General features: G+C 36.4%; 1 protein-coding gene across 1 annotated transcript; it reads right to left on the bottom strand.

The window, feature by feature from the left end:
• Positions 1–4: 4 nt before the first annotated feature.
• LOC100370427 (STE20-related kinase adapter protein alpha-like) lies at positions 5–26,661 on the bottom strand. The gene is made up of 12 exons (XM_002738780.4): positions 26,527–26,661; positions 24,503–24,594; positions 22,281–22,364; positions 21,237–21,327; positions 18,101–18,222; positions 17,299–17,407; positions 16,521–16,644; positions 15,767–15,938; positions 14,493–14,597; positions 5,999–6,237; positions 4,712–4,842; positions 5–3,865 (listed from the first exon to the last, which is right to left on the bottom strand). Exons 2-12 carry the CDS (start codon positions 24,512–24,514, stop codon positions 3,798–3,800), a joined length of 1,257 nt encoding a protein of 418 aa, XP_002738826.3. The 5' UTR covers positions 24,515–24,594; positions 26,527–26,661; the 3' UTR covers positions 5–3,797.
• Between the last annotated feature and the right edge of the window lie 1,325 nt (positions 26,662–27,986).

The following is a 27,986-nucleotide window of genomic DNA, read 5'->3' as shown; positions in this document are numbered from 1 at the left end:
AAAATTAACACCACCAACATACATGCATTTTATTTAACAGAAAAGTGTTTTTTTTTTTTTAAATGTTGTCATGTTATTTTTTACATGTGAGGAGTCATAGAAGGGTCAGTCAGAGTCAGCCTCTATCACCAAGATTTCGTTTCAGAATTTTTGCAATTACAAACATCAAGTGACTAAGGACGTTCAATGAAGTATCAATTATATTTATACGGTCTATGAGTGTACGCACAGAAAATGACAAGTTGAATGTGATGGAGGCATATAGAGGTGATAATTGAAGTATAATTTGTGTAATAGTCTAAGATTTCAAAGCAAGCACACAGCTGAATATACTGTATTCTTATATGGCTCAGAAATCATTGCACTGCATTAGATATCTCTAATTAATGTATAAAATTCTGTGGATACACTGTATTACCTGTTAAGCTTGGACACAAAGTATACATAGTACTGTAGCAGTTTAAAACAGTATAATATATATATATCATTAATTGCCACCCTCACTGAAAATTTCTGCCTGTACCAAATATTGTCACAACAATTTGCATAACTTTATATACACAACGTTGTTTACATTTAAGTGGAAGGAGTTACAGCAAAGATAATAAAAAACATCAAGATAAACTGTACTATATACACAGTGGTTGAGTATGCTTAATTTAATATGCATACTCAATACCTACAAGCAGTACATTCTAGAATGACCAATCTGTTGTATATACACAGAAAGGATGACAATATAACAAGGAAAACATACATACAACTGTGCAGAAAAATATACATATTCCAATGTAAGATAAAAAATCTTCACAGAATTCATTGTATTTAAATGTTGGTCACACCACAAATTTATATTATACTGAATATGTGTCTAGTTCATTTGCCTGATTTTGGTTGGGCAACTGTTCTCCCTGCAGGAGGATCAGCTATTGGCAGAGGACTAGAGAAAGAAACATACACTTTCTCTTATTTTAATATTATATGCCCTGATATCATTGAGAATGTCTTTATATTCTCATTAAAAAATATCACTGTTTCATTGATGAGATTACATATTCTCACAAATTTATTGCTGAGAGTTTGAATTCTCACCATTTGTCTGAACATACAGTTAAAAACAGAATTATTCATACCCCTACTGAAATTTCAATGTTTTGTGTTTTTCTGGAAAATGACAGGTGGATACTGAATATTTTGGCTGTGGTTGGATACCTTTACTTGAAAGGTAAACATTCTGAATGAATTTTGTACAACCTCATTTGTATAACAAAAAAGCATATTACTTTATTTGTATTCTGACTCACTCAAAATTATTCATACCCTTTGTTAAAGCATGGCATTTGGCCATATGCATCTGATATGCACATGCTTCAGACATTCTGCATGTTTTGTTCACATGTAAAGTTGTGTAGGCCAGTCTGAATAATTTCCAAGGTGGTAAGTGAGTTCTGGAATGCCATTGTTCTAGAGTATAAAATCAAGTGCAATAATGAAACCTTCCTCAGTTGTTATGATCATGGCGAAAACAAAGGAACTCAGCAACGACCTCCGCATGAGCATTGTGAATGCCCACAAAGATGGGAAAGGCTATAAAGCCATTTCCAAACTCTTGAGAGTGCTAGTACCCACTGTACAGTCCATTGTCCAAAAGTACAAGAAGTTCAATACAGTGAGAAACATTGGCAAGCGTGGACGGCAGTCGAAGATATCTCCTCGTCTGGCCAGGAAAGTATGCCGTGAGGCCTTTTTCAATCCCAGAAGAAGAGTCAAGGCTTTTCAGGACAACTTGGGTGAGATGGGCACCAAGGTTTCACTGCAGACCATGTGCCCCACACTGCACAAGGAAGGACTACACGGCTGTCGCCCAAGGAAGACCCCTCTTCTGACTCAGAAGCATCGTAAAGCTCGACTTGCATATGCCAGAGAGCACCGAGACAAGGATCAACATTTCTGGTCATCAGTTCCATGGTCAGATGAGACAAAGATGGAACTCTTTGGCCACGGAGATGTTTCCTTCGTTTGGCGCAAGAAAGGCGAGGCATTCAACCCAAAGAACACTGTGCCAACCGTGAAGTTTGGCGGTGGGAGCATCATGCTTCGGGGCTGTTTCTCTGCAAGTGGGCCTGGAAATCTTGTAAAAGTAGAAGGCATCATGAAGAAGGAGCAGTACATCCAAGTTCTGGAAGACAACATCAGGCAGTCTGCAGAAAATCTGCATCTCGACCCCAACTGGACATTCCAACAGGACAACGATCCTAAATATACTGCAAAGGATAACAGTGTGGAGGTGCTACAATGGCCAAGCCAGAGCCCAGACCTGAATCTCATTGAAACCTGTGGAAAACCCTCAAGACTAGGGTGCATGCCCACAGGCCCTTCAACCTGACAGAACTAGAGATCATAGCCAAGGAAGAGTGGGACAAAATTCCTGTGGAGCTCTGCCAAACTCTCATTAATAGCTACAGAAACCGCCTGGATGCTGTGATCAAGAACAAAGGCTTTGCAATTGACTATTGACTGTGATATTGCCTTTTAAAGACATTGTTTAACATCATGGAGGAATGGCTTTAATTTCTGTTTTGAACTTCAATGTCTATGTTATATAATGATGTTTAGAAAGGTCAATAAACAGCCAGGAATACAGAAAAGTGTTGAAATTTATGCAGTCACTATCTAAAAACCTATGACTGAATATCACCACTGAATAAACATGCTGTCACAGTAGTTTATGTGGGTAATAAATATGGTGGTTCTGGGCCATTCTGGCCACTTCTCTATTTTCACTCTTTTGAAGCACTTAAATGATGTTTAAGTAAAGTATAATTTTTCAGGGCTTAATTTCTGCACCTTACCAAAAACACTGATACCATTTAGGACCAGTTAAGATTTGTTCAAAGTTCAACAGTATTTAACAATGCCTTTACAGTTTTATTGACAAAGGGTATGAATAATTTTGAGTGAGTCAAAATACAAATAAAGTTATTGCTTTTTTGTTATACAAATGAGGTTGTACAAAACTCATTCAGAATTTTTACCTTTCAAGTAAATGTATCCAACTACGGCCAAAATATTCTGTATCCACCTGTTGTTTTCCAGAAAAACACAAAACATTGAAATTTCAGTAGGGGTATGAATAATTCTGTTTTTAACTATATGTTTACCAACAAATTGGTGAAAATTTCAATTCTCCTCATTGAAATGGTGAATTTTAAATCTTGTTGATGAAGCAGTAAAAATTTTGATAATCAAGAATATACCCATTTTCAACAATAAGTATGCATAAAGGGGGTATGGTGATCAGATAGACTGACGCATGCACACCTGTACTGCCTGAGTGCATACTTTGCGGTATCCTTGCGACAACGAGTATATTGTTTTTGGTGTCAGATTATAATATATTACTGATCAAATATGGCTGTCTGTGCCAGAGTGCAGGGGATCTTTTGTCTAATGTTAGGAAGGCAAACATTCTCCTTTTGCAAGAGCACATACCTGGTCCATGCACTCTTCACTGGACTGCAAAATACCCTTGGATGTTTTTATTCTAAACCATTTATCGAATTTGCGTGAAAATTAAAGCATGTTATAAAACTTCTCATGACTGCAAAATACCACAGACTTGTGGGGACAATATAGCAATATAATCTAGTTGTGCCGGCAAAAACATTTCACAAAGTAGCAAGTGCATATACTCATTCATTTACACAGTGCAGGGTGCATCTTAATGGCAATATCACACAGTTGTAACTGTTTCTCAAAGCAGCCAGATAATTATAATTTATGCACACCCGATTCCATCAATCAAAATTCCATAGATCAGAGAGCGTTAATTCTTGCAATTCATCTGTGACATCATCACTATTGCCTAGTAACAAAAAATATAATATGAAGTATGTTACATTTGTTAATCTGATAAGGTTACATTAAATTGATGATTTTATTTTCAATGAGTAATATAAATCCATCTGTGACAACAAAATATTAACTGCTACAAAATATCCCAATTTTCTATGATTCATATTCTGTAAAATATTTTATTTTCACTTGGAATTAATTTTCATTATTTTCGCTGAAGTATTGATTCAGTAAAAATTAAATCCAGCACACATACCCTTTTTTTCCTATATTTTACATTCAACTCGCCAAAAAAACAGTGAAAATAAATTCCATACAAACACAATTCCAGCAAAAATAAAGTAATTTACAGTAGTTAAATCAGTATTCAGTATTTCATCATTTCTCAAGACCTCAATAGGATTTCTAATCAATCAGATGTACATTGATGATCGTCAAAGTAACAATTTGAAATGATTAAAGGGTAATAGTCATCAATACACATCATGAAAATAGCAAAAATGGCAAAATTAAAAGCCAGTGAACAGTTCATCTAAATCGATTTAATTTCACTTATCTGCAAAATTAAAACCCATGCAGTGAAGAAATAATATGTTCACAGTATACTGTAGAATACTTTATTTTCGCTTGGAATTTATTTTCGCTATTTTCACTGAAGGGATGATTCCGTGAAAATAAAATCCAGTGAATATACTTTTTTTCCTATATTTCACATTAAACTCATGAAAAAATCAGTGAAAATAAATTCCAAGCAAAACGCCCCAAAAGCCTTTTCAGCGAAAATTAATTCCAGCGAAAATAAAGTATTCCACAGTAATAAGTAACACATAACATTCACCTATCATAATACACTGACCTTTAACCTTTGGTAGATTGCTAGCATCACTGAGTGGAGCAACTGGGTGAAGTAACTGGACTAAGGTGTCATTTGGACGTTTCTTGGTTTGTTTGAAAAAGGGATGGTTAAGAAGAGCACTAGCAGTGGGTCTGAAATGAATGGAGAGGAGACTAGCATCAAATTGATATCGATAAAACGTGTTTGGGAGAAGCACTGTGGCTCCCTGTCCTAAGGATCACAGTGAGACTATAATTATAATTCATAATTTTCCCTCAACTCACAACATTCATGAATATTTGTCAGTAGCGAAATAAAAGTGGCTTGTACACTTGAGATAAAAGACTATCAATGTAAACAGCAAAGTTAGATATAATCATTCACACATATGCAATTTATAAGATATTGAGGCAAAATGATGGTGTATTTCTTTGGAATTCAATTCTCAACTAACTTATAGGTAAGTTTTTTCAAAGTTTACAAAAAAGAAAGAAAATCAACAGTACGAATGAGATGTACATATGTTTCAACTTTATATCCTGCATAAAGATTTAATTTAATAATAATAATAATAATAATAATAATAATCATTTAATAATAATAATAATAATCATGTATTTTATGGATAGTTCCAAACTCCTTAGTTCATGATCGATATAAGGATTCCTGGAGTATTCCAAACATGAATTCTGGATTAATAAAACTATTGATATATTGATAATACAAGGGCTGTGTCTAGACTACAAGTACATATACCCCCATACTGTAAATAGATCAAATTTCAGAATTCTAGTGCGAGAGTAAGGTGTACGTATAAAAGGAAAGATGGTGACCAGATTATGCAAATTACACTCCATCGTGAGGTTTCTGATTTTTCTGTTGTATATCATCATGAATATTTATAGAATACAATTTTGATGTTGGTTAGGTAGCCGGGCAATATTTAAGCACAAATTTCATCTGAAAGTTGAAAGAAGGTATGTTTTCAACAGCCATGCAAATCTTCAAAATGTCTGTCAATCACAAGTTTATTCACATCATTTTATTGAAATCAAAGTGTTAATCCAAACTATTAGTAAAAGATGTTTTAGCACATTAGTAGTAACGGTTGAATACACAATTAACAATGGGAAGGTCAAACAAATTACCCACAATGCACTGGTGCAACCCTGGGAATTGAGGAGCTAGATTGTAATTGTGACACATCTTCAACAAAGTAACAATTATTTGTTGTATTCTCTGTGAATATCATCTCAAATTGATAAATCAAAGATATTGGTGGGGGATAAAACAGACTAAGGTACCAACCTGTCATCAGGATCACTCTTTACACATAGCTCCACAAAATTATGGAAATTCTGAGAAAAAGTTCTGTTGAAAGGACTGTTAGGATCATTGTTTTTATAGACACTAGACGCAGCCATACTGCTTCCAAGACCACTGTCAGCAGCACCGGAACTTTCATTCATAAGCTGGTCTTCAACAAGACATGCTGTTGTACTGTCTAAAAGTCTGGGTGTTGTACCATTGATTTTTTCTAACAGCATCTGGAAGACAATTGTACAACGAAATAAATAAATAAAGCCTGGCATAAAAAAAGTGTAAACAAATTTTGTCCCAATCTCTTTTAATAATAGACAATTAAAAATATGTTATACACATTTGATTATGGTCAATTTTGATGAAGTAAGGGTATCTCAATACAACTGGACTTTTTTAAACAAGGGAACAGCAGTGCAACGCCCTCATGCCATGGCCATGCACCCCCTTACACTGATTGACCAGGGATCACATGTGGCCACAGTCTTCAACTGTGACCTGTCTGATAGTAATTTTGGCCCCAAGGAAGCCAAAGAATGCTCTTAAATGCCGCTAAATTGCAGTGTTCCTTCTTGCAGTTTTTTTTTTCTAGAAAAACCCCTGCACAATAATCTCTTCTCAATGATCGGCATTTTGACAATGAACTATAAAATAACACATACAAATTAAAAATCAAATTATTTGATTTTTGAGCCAGACGTTCAGTCGGCGCCTTTCATGCAATACACAAGTTCTCACAGTGAACGAAAAATCACCTATTAGAAATGTTCACAGGTGTTGACAAATGGAGGGCTAGATCTCTTTGTAAATATTTCTTATAATATATACTAAACATGTGTTCTGTTCATGTTCAAACATGTGTTCTGCAGTGGTTTATACTTAACTTGACGTTCACACCTATTCACCTACTATTGTGTTGCCAAAGGAGGGCATTGTTTTATGACATACAAATACCCATAACTTCTTTGAAAATTTGGGGCCGGATGGACAAAATTTCCAAACGGGTAAAGATCTTGATCAATTTTTTTGCAAAAAAAAAAAAAGTGATGCTGGATTATTTTGTGAAAGGCGACAAAAGGGGACTTTTGTATTCAAAAGGTTAACGAACTTTGAACATGTATATTTCCTGTTAAGTATTAATTAAAGAAGTCCTAAAGGGTTGCTAACAGTAACACAGAATGACAATTCAGCTTACAAGTGCAGAACATGTATTATTTAATACAGGAAATAGGGACCTACAGATTACATGCATTTGTACTAATCTCACCTTGGGAATAAATCACCAGTAAAGATATTAAATCTAGAAAAAATGATTGTAACTTTTCATTTTGAAAGAAAAATATCCTATTTGCTCTGTTAGCAATGCATATACTTGTGTATATGATGAAGGTCTGTCTGCAGTCAAAAAAAGTCATATTTTTACGATCCAATGTACAATACCGTATTTGCGTATTAGAAGCGCATCCCTAATAGTAATGCATTCAAATCAAAAATTGCATTGGCTGTATATGAAATCATTAAAATATTATTTATTTTGACCATAGAAAAATCTGTAATTTATGTAAGCACATGCACTACCATAAGAACAAATATGGTATATGCAAATTTTGGTTTGTGTGCATTTCAATTAGAGATGAGCTTCTATTGAAATAAATACAGCATTTGGTTTTTTACATAAAGATGATTTTATTTTTAGTCTCTTCATGCAGTTTCCTCATGCATCCAGCAAACTACTATATGGTCCCTATAAGTAATGAACCGTTTACTTTGAACATCGTTTGATACAAATGTGACAGGTTATTACAGACATATTTTTTTATATATACATTGTATTTATGAGAAGGTGTTGGAGAGAAAGCATTATATAATGACAGTAGTTTGTCTATGGTCAAAATAAAATATATTTTAATGATGCAATATATAATAAATGCAATTTTTGGTTTATGTGTGCATATCTGAAATATGGATATGCGCTTCTAAAAAAGCAAATACCGTTTTAGCATGGATAGCTGTTTTTTTTTTTAAATCATGGAATATATTTGTATTTGACAATTATAAAATTTCCTACACAGCGTCCACACTAGGTTTCAGGTCTACGTACAGAGATTGAAAAACAACATGCAGAGTGTGCACACTAGTATTACAAAACCTACGTACATAGAATGAAAAACAACATGCAGAGTGTGCACACTAGTATTACAAAACCTACGTACATAGAATGAAAAACAACATGCAGAGTGTGCACACTAGTATTACAAAACCTACGTACATAGAATGAAAAACAACATGCAGAGTGTGCACACTAGTATTACAAAACCTACGTACATAGAATGACAAACAACATGCAGAGTGTGCACACTAGTATTACAAAACCTACGTACATAGAATGAAAAACAACATGCAGAGTGTGCACACTAGTATTACAAAACCTACGTACATAGAATGAAAAACAACATGCAGAGTGTGCACACTAGTATTACAAAACCTACGTACATAGAATGACAAACAACATGCAGAGTGTGCACACTAGTATTACAAAACCTACGTACATAGAATGACAAACAACATGCAGAGTGTGCACACTAGTATTACAAAACCTACGTACATAGAATGACAAACAACATGCAGAGTGTGCACACTAGTATTACAAAACCTACGTACATAGAATGAAAAACAACATGCAGAGTGTGCACACTAGTATTACAAAACCTACGTACATAGAATGAAAAACAACATGCAGAGTGTGCACACTAGTATTACAAAACCTGTATTAAAGCCGATGGGAAGTTATGTACATTTAGAGAAAAATAACCAAAAAATATTGAAAAAAAAACATTAAAATGTAAATGCACATTGCACCAAAGCTGTCTTCAAGGAAATAATAAGCTAAATACTGAACAGCAGCACATTTGTCTGACCAAAGAAATGAATCAGCCATACAGCATTGAGCTGATCAGCATGGAAGGGATCAATAAGCTCTCATCATTTCATGTTGGTTTTTCTTACCACCGACAGAGTTTAAATATTTTTTAAATAAATATGTTCTCAGAGTAGACACTGAGACACAGGCCTTACTCACTGTTTCACTCATGATAGTATTATTTTTTATGTTCTTTTTTAAAATAATACAGGAAATTCAACCATTATATATACTACTGTAAACCACTTATATTTTTGTAAGACAGGGATAGGGAAAGTTGTGAATATTTTGTAGCAGTGAAACAGCAAACAACAGCCAAAAAAACGGTTTTAACCACTCAAATAGTGTGCCATTGTCTTACATCATTGTGTCCACTGTTTCCTAGATTTGTGTATGGTATTTGGTACAGTTGACACTATTTGCCAAGCTAAAATAAGCAAGCCATTCGGTGTTCAATCTCATCGGAATCTTGGCGGTCATAGCCTGGCAAGTTGACGTAGGTGGCACCCTGGACTGCTGGGGTGGGGTTCGCAGCAGTCCAGGACTGACAAGTTGACGTAGGTGGCACCCTGGACTGCTGGGGTGGGGTTCGCAGCAGTCCAGGACTGACAAGTTGACGTAGGTGGCACCCTGGACTGCTGGGGTGGGGTTCGCAGCAGTCCAGGACTGACAAGTTGACGTAGGTGGCACCCTGGACTGCTGGGGTGGGGTTCGCAGCAGTCCAGGACTGACAAGTTGACGTAGGTGGCACCCTGGACTGCTGGGGTGGGGTTCGCAGCAGTCCAGGACTGACAAGTTGACGTAGGTGGCACCCTGGACTGCTGGGGTGGGGTTCGCAGCAGTCCAGGACTGACAAGTTGACGTAGGTGGCACCCTGGACTGCTGGGGTGGGGTTCGCAGCAGTCCAGGACTGACAAGTTGACGTAGGTGGCACCCTGGACTGCTGGGGTGGGGTTCGCAGCAGTCCAGGACTGACAAGTTGACGTAGGTGGCGCCCTGGACTGCTGGGGTGGGGTTCGCAGCAGTCCAGGACTGACAAGTTGACGTAGGTGGCACCCTGGACTGCTGGGGTGGGGTTCGCAGCAGTCCAGGACTGACAAGTTGACGTAGGTGGCGCCCTGGACTGCTGGGGTGGGGTTCGCAGCAGTCCAGGACTGACAAGTTGACGTAGGTGGCACCCTGGACTGCTGGGGTGGGGTTCGCAGCAGTCCAGGACTGACAAGTTGACGTAGGTGGCGCCCTGGACTGCTGGGGTGGGGTTCGCAGCAGTCCAGGACTGACAAGTTGACGTAGGTGGCACCCTGGACTGCTGGGGTGGGGTTCGCAGCAGTCCAGGACTGACAAGTTGACGTAGGTGGCACCCTGGACTGCTGGGGTGGGGTTCGCAGCAGTCCAGGACTGACAAGTTGACGTAGGTGGCACCCTGGACTGCTGGGGTGGGGTTCGCAGCAGTCCAGGACTGACAAGTTGACGTAGGTGGCACCCTGGACTGCTGGGGTGGGGTTCGCAGCAGTCCAGGACTGACAAGTTGACGTAGGTGGCACCCTGGACTGCTGGGGTGGGGTTCGCAGCAGTCCAGGACTGACAAGTTGACGTAGGTGGCACCCTGGACTGCTGGGGTGGGGTTCGCAGCAGTCCAGGACTGACAAGTTGACGTAGGTGGCGCCCTGGACTGCTGGGGTGGGGTTCGCAGCAGTCCAGGACTGACAAGTTGACGTAGGTGGCACCCTGGACTGCTGGGGTGGGGTTCGCAGCAGTCCAGGACTGACAAGTTGACGTAGGTGGCGCCCTGGACTGCTGGGGTGGGGTTCGCAGCAGTCCAGGACTGACAAGTTGACGTAGGTGGCACCCTGGACTGCTGGGGTGGGGTTCGCAGCAGTCCAGGACTGACAAGTTGACGTAGGTGGCGCCCTGGACTGCTGGGGTGGGGTTCGCAGCAGTCCAGGACTGACAAGTTGACGTAGGTGGCACCCTGGACTGCTGGGGTGGGGTTCGCAGCAGTCCAGGACTGACAAGTTGACGTAGGTGGCACCCTGGACTGCTGGGGTGGGGTTCGCAGCAGTCCAGGACTGACAAGTTGACGTAGGTGGCACCCTGGACTGCTGGGGTGGGGTTCGCAGCAGTCCAGGACTGACAAGTTGACGTAGGTGGCGCCCTGGACTGCTGGGGTGGGGTTCGCAGCAGTCCAGGACTGACAAGTTGACGTAGGTGGCACCCTGGACTGCTGGGGTGGGGTTCGCAGCAGTCCAGGACTGACAAGTTGACGTAGGTGGCACCCTGGACTGCTGGGGTGGGGTTCGCAGCAGTCCAGGACTGACAAGTTGACGTAGGTGGCACCCTGGACTGCTGGGGTGGGGTTCGCAGCAGTCCGGGGTGCCACTCACGCCAACTTGTCAGGCAATGGCGGTCATTGCTTCCAATGTCCAATCTTTACAATACCTGTTTGGTACAAGTGGCAGAAATTGGTTGTTCTTATAGTTTGTATGTGGTAATCACTACTGTTGTAAAAATTTGAATTTTTCAATAACTAAGTCAATCCTGCTAATTTAAGAAACCTCTGTGACCATTTACACCTAAAGGTGTATTCAGATAAATTTAATATGTACCAATTGTAAAACCAGGAACTTTTCTAGCAATAAAAGTGTGATAGTATATTGCAAAGAAAAATTACTGTTTATTGTGGGAACTATACAGCAATTGTAACAAGCAGCCTATCGGCTGAGATAGCTCCGCTGTTAGCAATGCACATTTCAATTAAAGAAGTGAAGACATCATTAGAAAATGAATAATATGAATAGTATCAAAGCAATCGGACTTACAGTTTTTAACAAGAAGTCGAAAATATCACTTTTTACCAAAAATTACAAAAATATTCACCAAAATAAATTAATTAGAGAATTGAAGATATCATCACAAAACGAACAAATCTGAGAGAGGTCCACATGTACTGTAAAATCTGTATTAGAAACCGCGGCTTCTATTAAAATGGTACAATGCAATAGAGGGGATGCGGCTTCTATTAGAGCATCTACACATATGAGAAATGATGATTTTTTGGTTCTCAATTTTTCAAAAAGAATGGGTGCGACTTCTATTAGGGATGCGGCTTCTAATACAGATTTTACGGTAGTACCTATATATGTAATATCAAAGCAATCGGACTTACAGTTTTCAACAAGAAGTCGAAAATATCACTTTTTACCAAAAATGACAAAAATATTCACCAAAATTAGAGAATTGAAGATATCATCACAAAATGAACAAATCTGAGAGAGGTCCACATGTAGTACCTATATATGTAATATCAAAGCAATGGGACTTGCGGTTTTTAACAAGAAGTCAAAAATATCACTTTTTACCAAAAATGACAAAAATATTCACCAAAATTAGAGAATTAAAGATATCATCACGAAATAAACAAATCTGAGAGAGGTCCACATGTAGTACCTATATATGTAGTATCAAAGCAATTGGACTTGCGGTTTTTAACAAGAAGTCGAAAGTATCAGTTTTTACCAAAAATGACAAAAATATTCACCAAAATTAAAGAATTAAAGATATCATTACAAAATTGACAAATCTGAGAGAGGTCCACATGTAGTACCTATAGATGTAATATCAAAGCAATTGCACTTGCGGTTTTTAACAAGAAGTCGAAAATATCAGTTTTTACCAAAAATGACAAAAATATTCACCAAAATTAGAGAATTAAAGATATCAACATGAAATGAACAAACCTAAGAGAGGTCTACCCAAGGTACATATACACCAAGTATCAAAGCATTTAGGCTTGTAGTTTTCAAGAAGAAGTCGAAAAAGTAAAACATTGACACGGACGACGACGACGGACGACGACGACGGACAATCACTCATATGATAAGCTCCGCTCGACAAAGTCGACAGCGGAGCTAATAAAAAGTATGGCAGGTAACAGAAGAGTTGCAATATGACCACGTACATCAGATAAGCATACAGGTTACTATGGTTACATACTATATCTATAAGTGGTGTAACTGAGTCAATATTCAAATGTGATTCATGTCTAAATTAAACACAAATTCATGTGCACAATTATATTTTTTTAATCAAGAAACTAAATGTTATGTGAGGAAAGAAGAAAGGACGGTGATGCAGGCTAATATGATGAGTTCATCTGAATTTCACACATACATCAAGACAGTTGATAATGAATGAGTTTCAAGTTACATCACCATCAGTTGGTTTCTATGCAAAAATATTGGATTGTTTTTTAGCTCATGCAAATTATTGTTTGGTTTCCCTTGTTCACGCTGCAATAACAACCCAACGAAATTGGAATGTTTTTACACCAGAGCACACAAGTTTCTAAGGTAAGAAGTTTGAAATCTGAAATCTGATACATGTATATCATCCAGAGACTCAAAATGAGACACACATCCAGATACAAGGTGTGATTCTCATTTCTTGAGTGTCCTTGTACATCAACCATGATATCACCACATCATTCATTCACTATAATGAACAGATTTTTTTTTTTTTTTCAAGGTTTAGTGTTTATCAAGAAGTGATATCCCATTGTAATTTGACTCTCACAGTTGAGAAAAAAACAGATTTCCGGAGTTTCAGTCTATCTGACTCGAAATGCAAATAAAACTGTCATACTACATTTGAGGCCTTACTAGCAAAGCTTCAATACTTGATTTGTTTGCATCTGGTTTTAACTTAATTATTTTCATCTTGGTGAATAATCTAGCAGTTACAAGACCTCCATTGCAAAAATAATAACATTAATGATTTTGTTTTAATTTGCAAATACTGTAGTTTCACTTACATAAATGACAGGGGACAACTTGTCAGACTAAGCAAGGTCACGATAGACATGTACTGTATATCAGATCAGTAAAATATGACTTATTTCAATCATAGAAACACCATACAGCAAATATAGTATTGTATATCAGATCACTGATCAGTAAAATACAGCTTATTTTGACCATAGAAACACCTCTTTCATTGACATAGGTGCATGCACTTGCAACAAAATCCTAAGGGGTGAATCAGGTGGGCAAATGTATCATATTGAATTTTAATTAATAAGGAAGGTCTCATTTGAAATGTCATTAAGAAATTTTCCAGCACAATTCCATGAATTTATAGAAATTCTCAACAAAGTTTTGACCTGTATACCATACTTTTTGTGTTTTCTACGTGGCACGTACTACTTGATATCTCAAAGACTACAAATTAATAATATCACATAATACAACTTTAAATGATAAACTCAACTTTTGTCACTATTCACCATTTAAAAAAAATCAGCCTAATCGTTGTCACTCGTTTTTCAGAATTGAACAACTTCATGAATAAATAATCACATTACGTAAATCACTGACATCTAAGCATGAAAGCAAAACTGACAATAGTGTGCATGATTGCACAATTACCGGGTACTAACTCTGAGGGCGCCCCACTCACCATGTTACGCAATGCTTAGTGATGTCATACGTCAACTATGCTGTTACCACAGAGAGAAGAAAAAAAGAAATTATAAAAAAAATATTAATAAAATGTGCTGTTACTTACCTTAGTGTGTACCATATCAGAAAATGGCACGCTACCATTGGCTAATTCACATGCTGTTATACCAATACTGTAGATATCAGATTTACAGTCGTATCCCAATACATGCTGAAAAAAAACACACTGTGTTAACATAACAATAACCCACTTTAATTTTTTGATAGACAAATTTGTAAGGAACATTGAATTTTATTTTGGTATGTCATTTCTGACGCGACAATCAATGCATGCAAGCACATCCAAAAACATTATTCTTGAGAAAAAAATGGACTAACGATGAGACTTTGTACTACATCCTGTAATTCTGCGATTTGCACTTTCCTAATTTGAATTGTTATTGTTTTTTAACCATAGAAGTAACATGTATACTTTCCTGGTTATTGTACTGTGTAATCATGGTTAAAATGACTGAAGATTTATTTGGGTGTTCCTTAGTTCATAGTTGTGTTCACACACAGCTCCTTTGCTTGGGCTAAGAGGTAAAATACCTTAGCCAGTGCTAAGAAAATTTGCACGGGATAAGAAATGCTAAGTACGGATTAAATCAAGATCGTTTTTTAAAACCTAGGCCAGATCCAGCGTGAACGCTTAGGCTTGGGCTAAGCGCCAAAAACACTATTGCATTCAATGTTCATTGGGAAGATTAACTTTGAAGTTCATAACATTCATTTCGGTATGCCATTTCTGACATGGCAATAAACACATATAGAGATAATGTTCTCAAGAAAAAACTTAACCAATGATGAGAATCTGTGCTACTCCTTGTTATCCTGCAATCTGAACTTTCTGAATTTGCTTTGATATTGTTTTATAACCATAGAACTAACATAGTTACTGTACTGAGTAATCCTAGATTGGGCGTTCCTTAGCCAATGCTAACCACTGTTCCCTTTCATGCGTGAATGAATTTGGGTCTATCCAATATGGAAAAATATATATTTTAAATCTTCGCTCGTACTTCGTCCATGCCAATTCTTATGAGTAAATGTAAATTGAGTATTACCGACATTTAAGATTAACTTTTATCTTAGCTAGTACTTTGTGTAGCCTGAACACAAATAATGGCAGTTCACTTTATTTTTAGCTCCATGAATGTTGCAACCCCAGGGATTGCAGAGCAACAGTTTAAGTAGACTGAGTAGAAAATTCAGTAGAAAATATTTTGAAAGCAGTATTTCAGAAGGAACATGTGGTTCAGACCAATGTGGATGTACACTACTAGCAGAGATTTGAAAGCATGCAAACAATCAAATTTGCAGTTTAAATGACTTATTCACCTGTTCAAGAACTTCTGGTGCAAACCATGGTAAAGATTTGACTGCATTCCGTGGGAAATCATGCACAGCTTTCAGTTTTTTACCATCCTTTACCAATGATATCGCGCTACGGAACCCAGACAGGTAACATTTACCATCGGCTGAAATCAACATATGACCAGCTCTTATACTCCTGTAAAATAAAACAGAAACAGTAATAGTGCAGCTTTTCTCAATATTTGTCTGACAGTTTGTCTTCTCAAAATGATTTAATTAATGACCAGGGCCTGAACATCAGTATTCTGAGAGTCCTCAAAGCCAATTATTTATAAATGAAATGACTTGAACTGATTTTGATTGGGATGGAAATATTTGATAAATTGAAGAGCATTGTGGCATTCAGGTGGGACATCTAAGCAAATATGCCCATGGCCTCCGTGAATTTTCAGTCCTGCATGTGCATTTTAATAATGGTGATCTGAAATAAGATCTTGATGTTTAATACTGTGGTAATATTCAGTGAATAAACCTCTTGACTTCAGCAGATTTGATTCTAAGATCATAAAGTCTCGAGTTAAAACTCAGAATGTACATTGGGTTCTGGTATTCGTTGCATTCTCAAAAGCAAGGATCACTTCAATAATAGGATAAAGAAATGAAAACAGACATACATTCAGCAGTTTCAATTGTAACAATCACAATGCAAATAGTCATGTGCATAATGAGGTACAAATAATTTGTTCTCATGGCAACTATATCAGTGTAGCTGTCATACCTATGTACACATCCCATTCTATGTATATAATCTAATGCTGTGATGACATCATGTAATATAAACGCTATCGCTAACTCGCCGAGTCCATCAACAAAGTGTGCTTCTATTACATCCTTAGCCGAACCTGAAAAATAAAGTAAGATAATTTGCACTTGACGGTTTAAAACCAGTCAGCAGTTTTTGTTTAGCATACATGAAAACATATGCCTATTTCTGTTCTTTCAAGATGCTACAGACTAGTCGCAAAGCATCAGATAATCCAACATTGTCCAATTCACATGGTTTTGTGAACTTGATGTAATATTGTAAACATATTCTCCCCAAGAACATGTGCCTGACTCCACCAATACTCGGTTGCATATTTGACCTTAGTAAATAGATAAATCTTATTGGACATGCCTGTAAAACATGCACACAATCAGAACTAGTAATATGGCAACAAAAATTGAAACAAAGAGGGTGTGCTTTAATACATATTTTTTTCAATACATAAGGTATAATGATAAGAAGATGACATGGTTAGGTGAAGATTGTATTACAGAGAAATACATTAGATGAACATTTGCCACAAATAATTAATTGCCCACAATTAATTGCAGTGAACAAAAGCTTCGCCTACCACAAGTGGCATCACTACCCACAACTCATTGCGGTGAGCAAAACCTCTGTGCATGTAATCACCTACTGCTTTCACTTACCATAAGCCATGAGTGGCATTACTACCCACAATTCATTGCAGTAAACAAAAGCAGTGCATGTAACTACTGCTTTTACTTACCATAAGCCATGAGTGGCATCACTACCCACAATTCATTGCAGTGAACAAAAGCACAATGAAAAGGTAAAATATTTTCATGCTGTACTATCCTTAGAAGATGAAATTCATGCTGCAATTAAACAAAATACTTTATAGAATGGGGTCAGTTATACAGAACCTAGTAACTATAAACAATAGTAATTACACTAGGAAATACAGGATGGCTTTCGTCTTTCATTATTTTTGCATTAAGGCCACATATTTTTTAACAAATTTGAGGAAAACATTTAGTGCCTTCCCATCACTATTTGATCATTTTTGGGGTAAGTTGCATCTCTGCAAGTGAGCCATGCTCCATCAGAAGTGCATCTCTGCATGCCTCTTCTACAGTTTGGTTTTTGTCTGTCAAACTTATTTGCATTGCGTATTTATCACTCACATGTTTGTCATGCTCACATCACATAATATCATCTCATTTTCAATTCAAACAAGGTATATAATAGACTGGCCTAGTCATAGTAAATTTTTCTATTAGATCATTTCATTAAAGAAATAATCTCACAACAACGGCAATCATAAAAGTTAGGTGTGTTTTCTCAGAGTAAGTTAAGATCACCACTGTGGTGGCCAAGGTTTGTAATGCAAATATGTGATAAAAGTGTGATGGTAAAGCAGTAAGTGTGCGACCAGTATTTGATCAAACTGTGATGAAAATGTGATCAATGCCTGACAATAATATGAAAGCTGTACTGTAATACAGTGATATGTGTTATAACATTTGACCAGCCCAAAATAATATATAATCTGAAATCATAATACATACCTGTAAAATTGTTAATTCATCAGAAAGATTATCTAAATTACAAGTTCTAACAGCTAAATATGTACTTGACTGTGTATGTCTTGCTAAGTAAATAGTTGCAGCAACTTCCCTGCTTCCCTTACCTGAAAACAAGAAATACAGTTACATGCAACTAAATGACAAAACCTTATATATTAAGGAAATGGGACAACAGATTACGCAACATTTTTCGCTTTGCTACTGCAGTAAGTATTTGCATATCAATTCTTTTAGACCAATACATGTTGTATTTGCTAATCTGTTTTGAATCTGGACAGCAACACCTCTTAGACATGATATATAGAAGATAATATTTGGTAATCGTAGTCCTAAATAACTATTAACAAGCAGCCTCTCGACTGAGATAGCTTCGCTGTTAGCAAGGCACATTTCAATTAAAGAACTGAAGATATCATTAGATCAAAGAAAGCTTAGAAAGAACTCCCGTGTGCAGAGAGTTTTGGAGACGCATTAAAAATTAATTCAAAATTACTTATACTTGAGATATTGATGGAATAGCTGAAAACTAATTATGCAAATAAGGTAACTAATATGAACAGATTTAAGTGTAAAACTAAAGGTCTGCACAATGTACCAAGTTTCATTGAAATGTGATTAGAACCAAAAAAATAATTATATTTATATAATAATTATTATTATGCTAAATAGAGAATTAATATGAACAGATTTTAACCTAAAATTAATCAGGCTGTCTATTGTCCTAGAGCATTTATGTACCAAGTTTTATTCAAATGCGATGATCAATACTTGAGATATCAGTATCAATTAATTATGTTAATTAGGTGATTAAGAAGCATAAATATTTACCAAAAACTAATATGGTGCATGGTCTGAGGTTCATTGAAATGTGATGGGTACTCTTTAAAAGTTTCATTGAAATCCAATGAGTCGTTTTTAGACATCAGTGCAACAGCCATAGAACAGCAAAAAATTAACTAATTATGCAAATTAGGTAATTAATAGGCACAATTATTTATCCCAAAATTAATCAGGTCTCTACATAGTCCTAGAAAAATGTCGCAAGTCTCATTGAAATGTGATGATTAGTACTTGAGATATCAGGTGAAAAGCTGAAAATTAACTAATAATTATGCTAACAAGGTAATTAATATGCACAAATATTTTACCCAAAAACTAATTAGGTCTCTGCACAGTCCTCAAGTAACTATGTACCAAGTTTCATTGAAACGTGATCATTACTACTCGAAATATCAAAAGCTGAAAATTAATTAATTATGCAAATTAGGTACTTAATATGTACTGATATTACCCTAAAAACTATCAGGTCTTTGCAGTGTCATATGACACCTATGTACCAAGTTTTATTGAAATGTTATGATTAGTACTTGAGATATCAGTGGAAAAACTGAAAATTGATTAATCATTATGTAAATTAGGTAATTAATAATATTAACAGATTTTTACCCAAAACTAATCAAATCTGCGCATTAGTTCAGAGCATCCATGTGCCAAGTTTCATTGAAATCCAATGAGAGGTTCTTCAAAAATCAGTGGAACAGCTTAAAATCAGTTAATTATCATGCAAATTAGGTAATTAATATTCATAGATTTTTACCCAAAACTAATCAAATCTGCGCACTAGTTCAGAGCATCCATGTGCCAAATTTCATCAAAATCCAATTAATGGTTCTTCAGATATCAGTGGAACAGTCTTGAAACAGCTAAAAATCAGCCAGTTATCATGCAAATTAGGTAATTAATATTCATAAATTTTTACCAAAACCTAATCAACTCTGCGCATTATCCCAGAGTATCTATTTACCAAGTTTCACCAAAATTTGATTAGTGGTTCTTGAGATAACGGTGGAACAAAAAAAGTGACATACATACATACATACATACATACATACATACATACATACATACATACATACATACAGACATACAATGATACAGACATACAGACATACAGACAGGGTAACTGCAAAGACTCCCTTTTGTGCTTCGCACACGGGAGTAAAAAATGAACAATATGTATAGTATGTATAGCAATTGGACTTGCGGTTTTTAACAAGAAGTCAAAAATATCACTTTTTACCAAAAACGACAAAAATATTCACCAAAATTAGAGAACTGAGGATATCATCGCAAAATGAACAAATCTGAGAAAAGTCCACATGTAGTACCTATATATGTAATATCAAAGCAATTGGACTTTTTGTTTTTAACAAGAAGTCGAAAATATCACTTTTTACCAAAAATGACAAAAATACTCACCAAAATTAGAGAATTTAAGATATCATCACGAAATGAACAAATCTGAGAAAGGACCACATGTAGTATCTATATATGTAATATCAAAGCAATTGGACTTGCGGTTTTTAACAAGAAGTCGAAAATATCACTATTTACCAAAAATGACAAAAATATTCACCAAAATTAGAGAATTGAGGATATCATCACAAAATGAACAAATTTGAGAAAGGTCTACATGTGGTACCTATATATGTAATATCAAAGCAATTGGACTTTTGGTTTTTAACAAGAAGTCGAAAATATCACTTTTTACCAAAAATGACAAAAATATTCACCAAAATTAGAGAATTGAAGATATCATCACGAAATGAACAAATCTAAGAGAGGTCTACCCCAGGTACATACACACCAAGTATCAAAGGACTCAGGCTTGTAGTTTTCAAGAAGAAGTCGAAAATGTAAAACATTGACACGGACGACGATGAACGCCGACGGACAATCACTCATATGATAAGCTCCGCTCGACAAAGTCGACAGCGGAGCTAAAAATAGCTAGACGGTTCGAGCAATGGCTCTTTATCGATACTCCAGCTGTACTGTCAAATACTACGCGAGAAGAAAGATAATAAATTGTAATTACATTGTAGAATCAAAGGTGGCTGTACTGTCTTCGTGCATACTTTCAATTTATGTACTACCTCTTAGACATCGATGCCACCTAATGACCTTCAAAATTCTTCGATTTTCTGCAATTTTCATTTTTAATTGCTTTTGTTTTTTTCTACGTATGTGTATTTGTATGTGTCATGTCACTTTTCCATTCCAATGGAAGTTGATTGATTAAATAAATACATAACAAAAAAAATAATTGTCCACTTACCAATAACAGCAAGGAGTTCATAGTGACTCGGAATCGGTAAATACTCAATCATGGTGCGCAAAGATAAACATTCAAAAGAAATATCACTAGCCTGAAAAAGACACAAAATTACTTCTGTGTACTTGAACCACGGCTACTATTGACATACATTGTACATTGGGATAGAAAACACAATAAGACATACCAGAAGTACTTTGATACATTTTTACTCCTGGGTGGTGTTTATTTATGGCAACATTTTGACAACATAGGGTGTAAGCAAAGACAAACATAAGACAAACAAATACTAAGTGAGAAGGAAGCTAATAAATTGTAATTCCATTATAGAATCAAAGGTGGCTACTAATAGTAATACTTCTAAAGTGGAAATACGTATACAGTTGCTTATAGTATTTACACATCTGTATATGCATATTGATTATTATTATACATCTGTCACCGTAAAAACATAAGTTACAGCGTGTCGTAATTTTGCAATATTTTACGGGGTATTTTCATCTTACCATATAAGGAAATGTGAATTCCAAATATGGAATGACTACGCACGTAAGCGTCTTCTAATAATAAAAACAAAGATGGCTGCCACTAGGGTTTGACCGGACAAAGAAGTTCGCTGATTCTGTACTAAACTTTTTGGATTTCGGCATTCCCACGTTTTATCCTTAGAAGGAAAAGATATATAATAATAAGGTTATTACGAGGATACCTCATATTATGCACTCAGACAGTACTACGCCGTCGCATCGACCTCCACTGCACGTCGGTCGCTACTCCAGCTGTACTGTCTTCATGCATACTTTGAGGTATCCTCGTAATAACCTTATAGTATACATATCAGAAGTAGATTTAAATGCTATGTAAGAAAAATATCAATTCAGGGAATATATCGACAGTCACTGACTGCAATTCAACGCTTGGTGGATGGTATGGAAGAGTTAATGTAACAAATTTACATGGAGTGACTCGTAATTGAGGGTCGCTCCTATTTGAGGGTTATTACGACACATGGAAATGAAAGGTTAGGTATGAAAATTGATGACTTACTAAAGCGGTTGAAGAGTCTCCTTCACGTACTGGATCGGTGCATGTTCCAATCCCTACTTTAGATTTAGTTACACATGGACACAGCTAGATTAGAAATAAAATAGGTTTCTTTATATTTATATTAGTAACAACCACACCATTATAAAGCATTGCTGCACTACTGTTTTAGCTTGTTTAGTCTCTGCTGGGGTAAACACATCACTCAAAGCAAGGGGATCTAAGAACTATTTTTTCCAAAGAAAGCATCTCTTTTATTTTTGGTTGAATAATGCAGATTGTTTTTTTAGAATTTCTTGCTATTAAGGTAGTTCACTACCAGTACAATCATCAATGGAATATCATATTTCCTTTATATTTACAATATTTACTACACATGTGTATAGTCACTAAACTCGTTTTCGTGCAAAACATGTATCAAACACCTATACAAATTTCTGAGCCATTTAGTGGCATAAAACGTGAGTTGTCATGAATTCGTAGAAAATTCTGATGGATAATATTTAGTTTTTAAGTACCCAAAATATCTAATTTTGCATTTTCTTTCAGATGTAGTTGATTAAATCTAAATGTCTCAACAACAACCTTGTTTTGAACTTTTCCCATGATACAATGCTTGAAACAGAGATGTTCCAAAGACAGACGTATCATTATCCAAGATTCTAAGAATTAATTAACTGCCATATATGTAATGTTTGTTTTTTCAAAATTGATCCAGGAGATAGGTTCTAAGGAATTAACCCTTCTTAGAATGAGGCTTCAATAGGATAATGTATTTGCTCTGTTGGAGACAGTCCTTGTCAAAATAGTATACAAATCCTGGATGTAAATGTGAGGTTATATAAATGATCTCTCCACTGAGCAAATACAATAACTGTGTTGTCCCCATTGATAGCATAATATTTACACATATCTTAATGTATGGTATGAAATGAAGATGAAATGCAATACAATGAATGCTTTGGTTACAATTCCATGTTTGGTGCAGAGTTGACACATTCCCTAATTGTATTATATATGACGTACTGTGTGATATATATGTGTGAAGTTTAATTAAACTTGATTTGCCCAGGCATGTATGGGATATGGCTCTGTAAAATTGTATTCATTTAAACAAGATGACTACCATTCAGCCATTTTGCACCCAATATGAAAAATTATCTTCAATCTGTGTATCAAGTTTGAAGAGCATCCGTCCACGCACCGCTAAATTCGGGTTCCGAAATGGAGAAAATGTGTTATTTTGAGACATTCTTGGCATCAAATGACGAAACAAATGCATGTCTGATATGATGTACATGTAGAGTTTATACTTGATCAGTCCCGGCATGTCAGATATATGGATCCAGAACTGCATTCTTTCAAATGTTCAATGTACCAGTATCTACCATGTTTAAACCAAATCCATCCAGGCAAGATTGAGTACCGGTGTCAGAATAGTGAAAATGTGTGATTTGGGCATTAAAACGATTTGCCATTCAGCCATCTTGAATCTGATCATGATACAAATTCATTCGCATAAGTTCGATATAATGTCTAATCATGATGTAATATTGAAGTTTGAACTTGATTGGCCAATGCATGTGTGAGATATGTCTGGATATGAATGGACACATGGAGGTCAATTCATAAGTCCTCAATTTCAGTCTTCATCCGAACAGGACTAAGAATGAGTCCACTGATGTGGTATATACTGTATTCATTGTATTAGGCACACTTACAAAAGGGTGTACCCAGATCTATGGGAAACAACAAGACGCTGCATGTTTTTGAAATGAGCTGGTGTAAGCTACTGATCAGTGTGCATTAAAATGTGGAACTCTGTAAAAAGGTGAACAATAGAGCAAATACAACATGAAATCAAATTGTTTTGCAACACTATGAAGCACTGTATCACTAGGCAAGCAAATACATTATGATAACTATCTGTAAATCTAGTCACGCAAATCCATTCCAAAACATGCTTCATTAGCAGACCATGTGTGAATAGAAGCTGTCACTCACAATTCCTCCCATGTTAACTGGAGGGGGAGCGGGTTAGGGTTAGTGATTAAAGTCCTACTAGCGTTGAATACATTACATGGACACACCAGTTAACCAATGATAAATCTGCGCAGGAAAACACACTGGCGACATCAATTCTATATGTGAACCACAACAATTATGTTAAAAAGCACGTAGAGAAGCTGCCAGCTTTGTAGGCACTGCACCAAACGATTACTTACAAAGAATGACATGGAACTCTCTCCAATCTTCAATTCATTCAATGGTTTACCATCCAATTTTGAATATATTTTCTGATAATGATGATATTTTTCTGTTATTACATACAAAGAAGAAAACTGATTAGGGAATGTATTTAAGAAAAAATTAACAAATTATAGTCAAACCTGTGTATAGTGACCACCCAAGGAACTTGGACATTAAAATGTTTTTTTATGGAGGTCAAAGTCCTTTTTATGGATCGCCAACATAATATATGTCCAGAAAACAATGAGATGGTATTGGTGCAACAAAAACACAATTACTTGAGTTGATCTCAATCAAAATAAAATGAAGTTTGACTTAGGAATTGTTCTATACTTCATTCTTAGTGTCATAACAAAAAAAATTACGTGATTAATAAACAAAATCGAAGCAACATTTCCAGACTACAATGAGAGGACCCCCAAAACAGCAGAAAGGTAAACAGATCACCACATACAAACTGCAACAAACTAAACCATTTTTAAATATATGCAATAAAAGTTTATCAAATAAGAAAACTTGCACTGTAATATTCGAATTTCGCCCTATCAATTTCATTTGGATGTCTTCTTTTTAATTCTGTTGTTGTACGTCGAACATAGAGCTACGGGATCTATCACCGTTTAAAAACAGATATCTGGCATACGTAAATTAAATCGCTTTTACTTTCGATTACGATGGTGTGACGTACCTTTATTGTGAATTGATCACTGGATGAATAACATACAAATTTTGTTTGCAATTTGTGTTTATAGATAAGCAATAATTTGTGATATTTTCAAACAATTATCGCGGAAACCAAGCAAATTACAAGAAAACGGCAGCCATTGACATCCCACACTCCCTAGCGCAGAATAAATTTAATCTCGTTCGACGGTCATGTGATACAGTGGTGCACAGTCCCTCAACGTTGAAGGACTGTGAGTGGTGGAAGAATAAAACACTCTTCCCATAACCAGTTGGCAAAACTGCCACACAATTATTCCCCAGCAATTATGTATTTATTACTTTTTTTGCTTATCTTTTAATTGATAAGGTATCCATTGTCAGATTGACTCCAGTGATAGGCTCAAAGTTTTAGAAAACAAACATGGGGACCCCTCAAGTTGGTGTCTATTTTTATACACATTTTCTATATTCACTCATGTTTATTTAAATTATTTATTGCTTTTATGAAATGTTATTCTCATTGTTCCAAGAAAGCAAACTCATACAGTATTTATAATTGTATAATTTTTGTTTAATAATAGAAACTAGCTGCATAACGCAATTTATCTACTGATTTTGGTCACGTGGTACAAAACTATCGGTCTCGCATAATTTGCTATGAACCCTGGAATCCAAAATGGCGTCTTTCGTCTTGTTATTTTTCTCCGACTCGGTGTACGGTAAATAAAGTCAATTTTTTATGACCACCTTCATCATTTCACAGCGCAAATAGGTTCTGGTCATTGTTTTGAAGTAAATAAACATAGTGAGTACTTTCGAAGGTCTTAAAATGTGATTTTCGCGACGACTAAATTTGGCATGTGGATTTTAACCGGTATTCAGTCGCACAAGGCTCCATAGCCCTATGGACCGGCCAGAGTCAGTCACGTAAATAATGCGGTCGGCAACATAGGGCTATGATTCCACAACTATGTAACACCTGTATAGGATTGTACATTACTAGGAATATTCTAAGTGAGATTACGTCATAGTGTTGTTACGTAATTATTGTCTATATTTGTGAAAACATCGGTGTCATTTTCATAATAACGATCACATACTCGAGTATAGTTATGTACGACTTGTTAGTGTTTACTACACAATACTCTATACCATTACTTCATACTATACAAAATAATGGATTGCCTTATTGACGACTACAAGACGAAAGTCTTCAACTTATTCACCGTCATTCACCGTCATCTAAAAATAATCAACGTTGCAAATATATGGAATTGTAGCTATGTGTTCATAATTTATAACTGAGTTGAACCCTCTCTGAATTATCACGTACCTTTACGCGGGTTAATATTATCTGATATTCAGCTCTATTTACGCACACACAGCAATAGAAACCAATACCAAAGCTTCGGTCTTCACAACAAAACAGCCGCCATCTTGGATATAGGACCCTCCAAGTTGACGACAGAAAAAAAAAAAAAAGAGTCCTGTTCATATCGCCCTCTGTAGGCCGTGTATTGAATACTTTTGTTTACTTTTTTATCACTTTTCAACGAAAGCGGGATGACACGAGCGGGTAAAACTCCCGGGGGGCTACTTGCATAGAAGTGCGATACGGGTATGTGCTGCCCGACTGGGGTGTCATTTCACGTTATTTTGTTTAGAAGTGGGTGGTCATTTATCAATGGTTTGGTTTAGAAATGTGTAGCATTTATTTACCTTTTCACAAGTCCTTATTCAAAGCCAAATACCGGAAAGGGCTGAATAAAATCACAGTCACTTGGGGGCTGAAAATCAATAAATACTAATTTTCAAAAAAAAATCATCCGCTATACGTATATAAATAAACAAGTTGTGAAACACGGCACCTAGTAAATCGACACGCTGTCGTTTTCAAATGTCGATTTCTTACCTTAAAATGCGAAACAAAAAGTGCAGAGGGGGTCAGGTGTTATGTTAATAACCATTGTTCATAATCACTAACTTGGTTTTATTCAAAACTGCACAAATCGCGAGTTTTCTGGTGATATCCGACAATTTCATGATCGAAAATGGCCAGCAGCCAGAATCAAGGGGGATTCGCACAGAGTTCTGGGTAAATTTCTTACACTAGATACCAGCCGATACCCCCCCCCCCGCTCATAGAGACTGCGTATCACAGTTGATTATAGTTCCTGGGCTCCCTGTGATTTTAAGGTAAGAAATCGACATTTGAAACCGACAGGGTGTCGATTTACTCGGTGCCGTGTTTCACAACTTGTTTATTTATATACGTATAGCGGATGATTTTTATTGAAAATTAGTATTTATTGATTTTCAGCCCCCAAGTGACTGTGAATAAAATGCACTTCGTGGATCATGTTATATTTAAAATCGATTCTTTTCCGGGTCATATTTGGGTCTCCTAGGTCTGTATTCATTAAGGAAAGCACGTTTGTTCGTGTTTCGCAATAATCCTATTCAGAGTTTTCTAGTGTTGCACATATAAAGGGCGGTAGTCGTCGGGCCACGCATGCGCGAGAAATATGGGTCTCATATAAACAAAGATGGCGACTTGGACTACTGCGCAGAACAACGAGTACACACTGAGACGTTACCAAGCTTTAATTAGGTATTTTCAGGTGATTGGGAGGTATCGAAGGAGTCATCGGCTGTAATCCGAATAGACATAGCTCGAGCCATTCCATTAGAGCGCGTCCGTCCCATTACAGAGCGTTCCATTAGAGAGCGGTCACGTGACGTGTGATCACCTGACAAGTGCTGGATACACGCTCTAACGGAAAATACCGTTAG

This window comes from Saccoglossus kowalevskii, chromosome 21 (assembly GCF_978046115.1).
Source record: "Saccoglossus kowalevskii chromosome 21, keSacKowa6.1, whole genome shotgun sequence".
Classification (NCBI taxonomy): domain Eukaryota; kingdom Metazoa; phylum Hemichordata; class Enteropneusta; family Harrimaniidae; genus Saccoglossus; species Saccoglossus kowalevskii.
The sequence above is the reverse complement of the archived record's forward strand: the minus strand, read 5'-3'. Positions and strand labels throughout refer to the sequence as shown.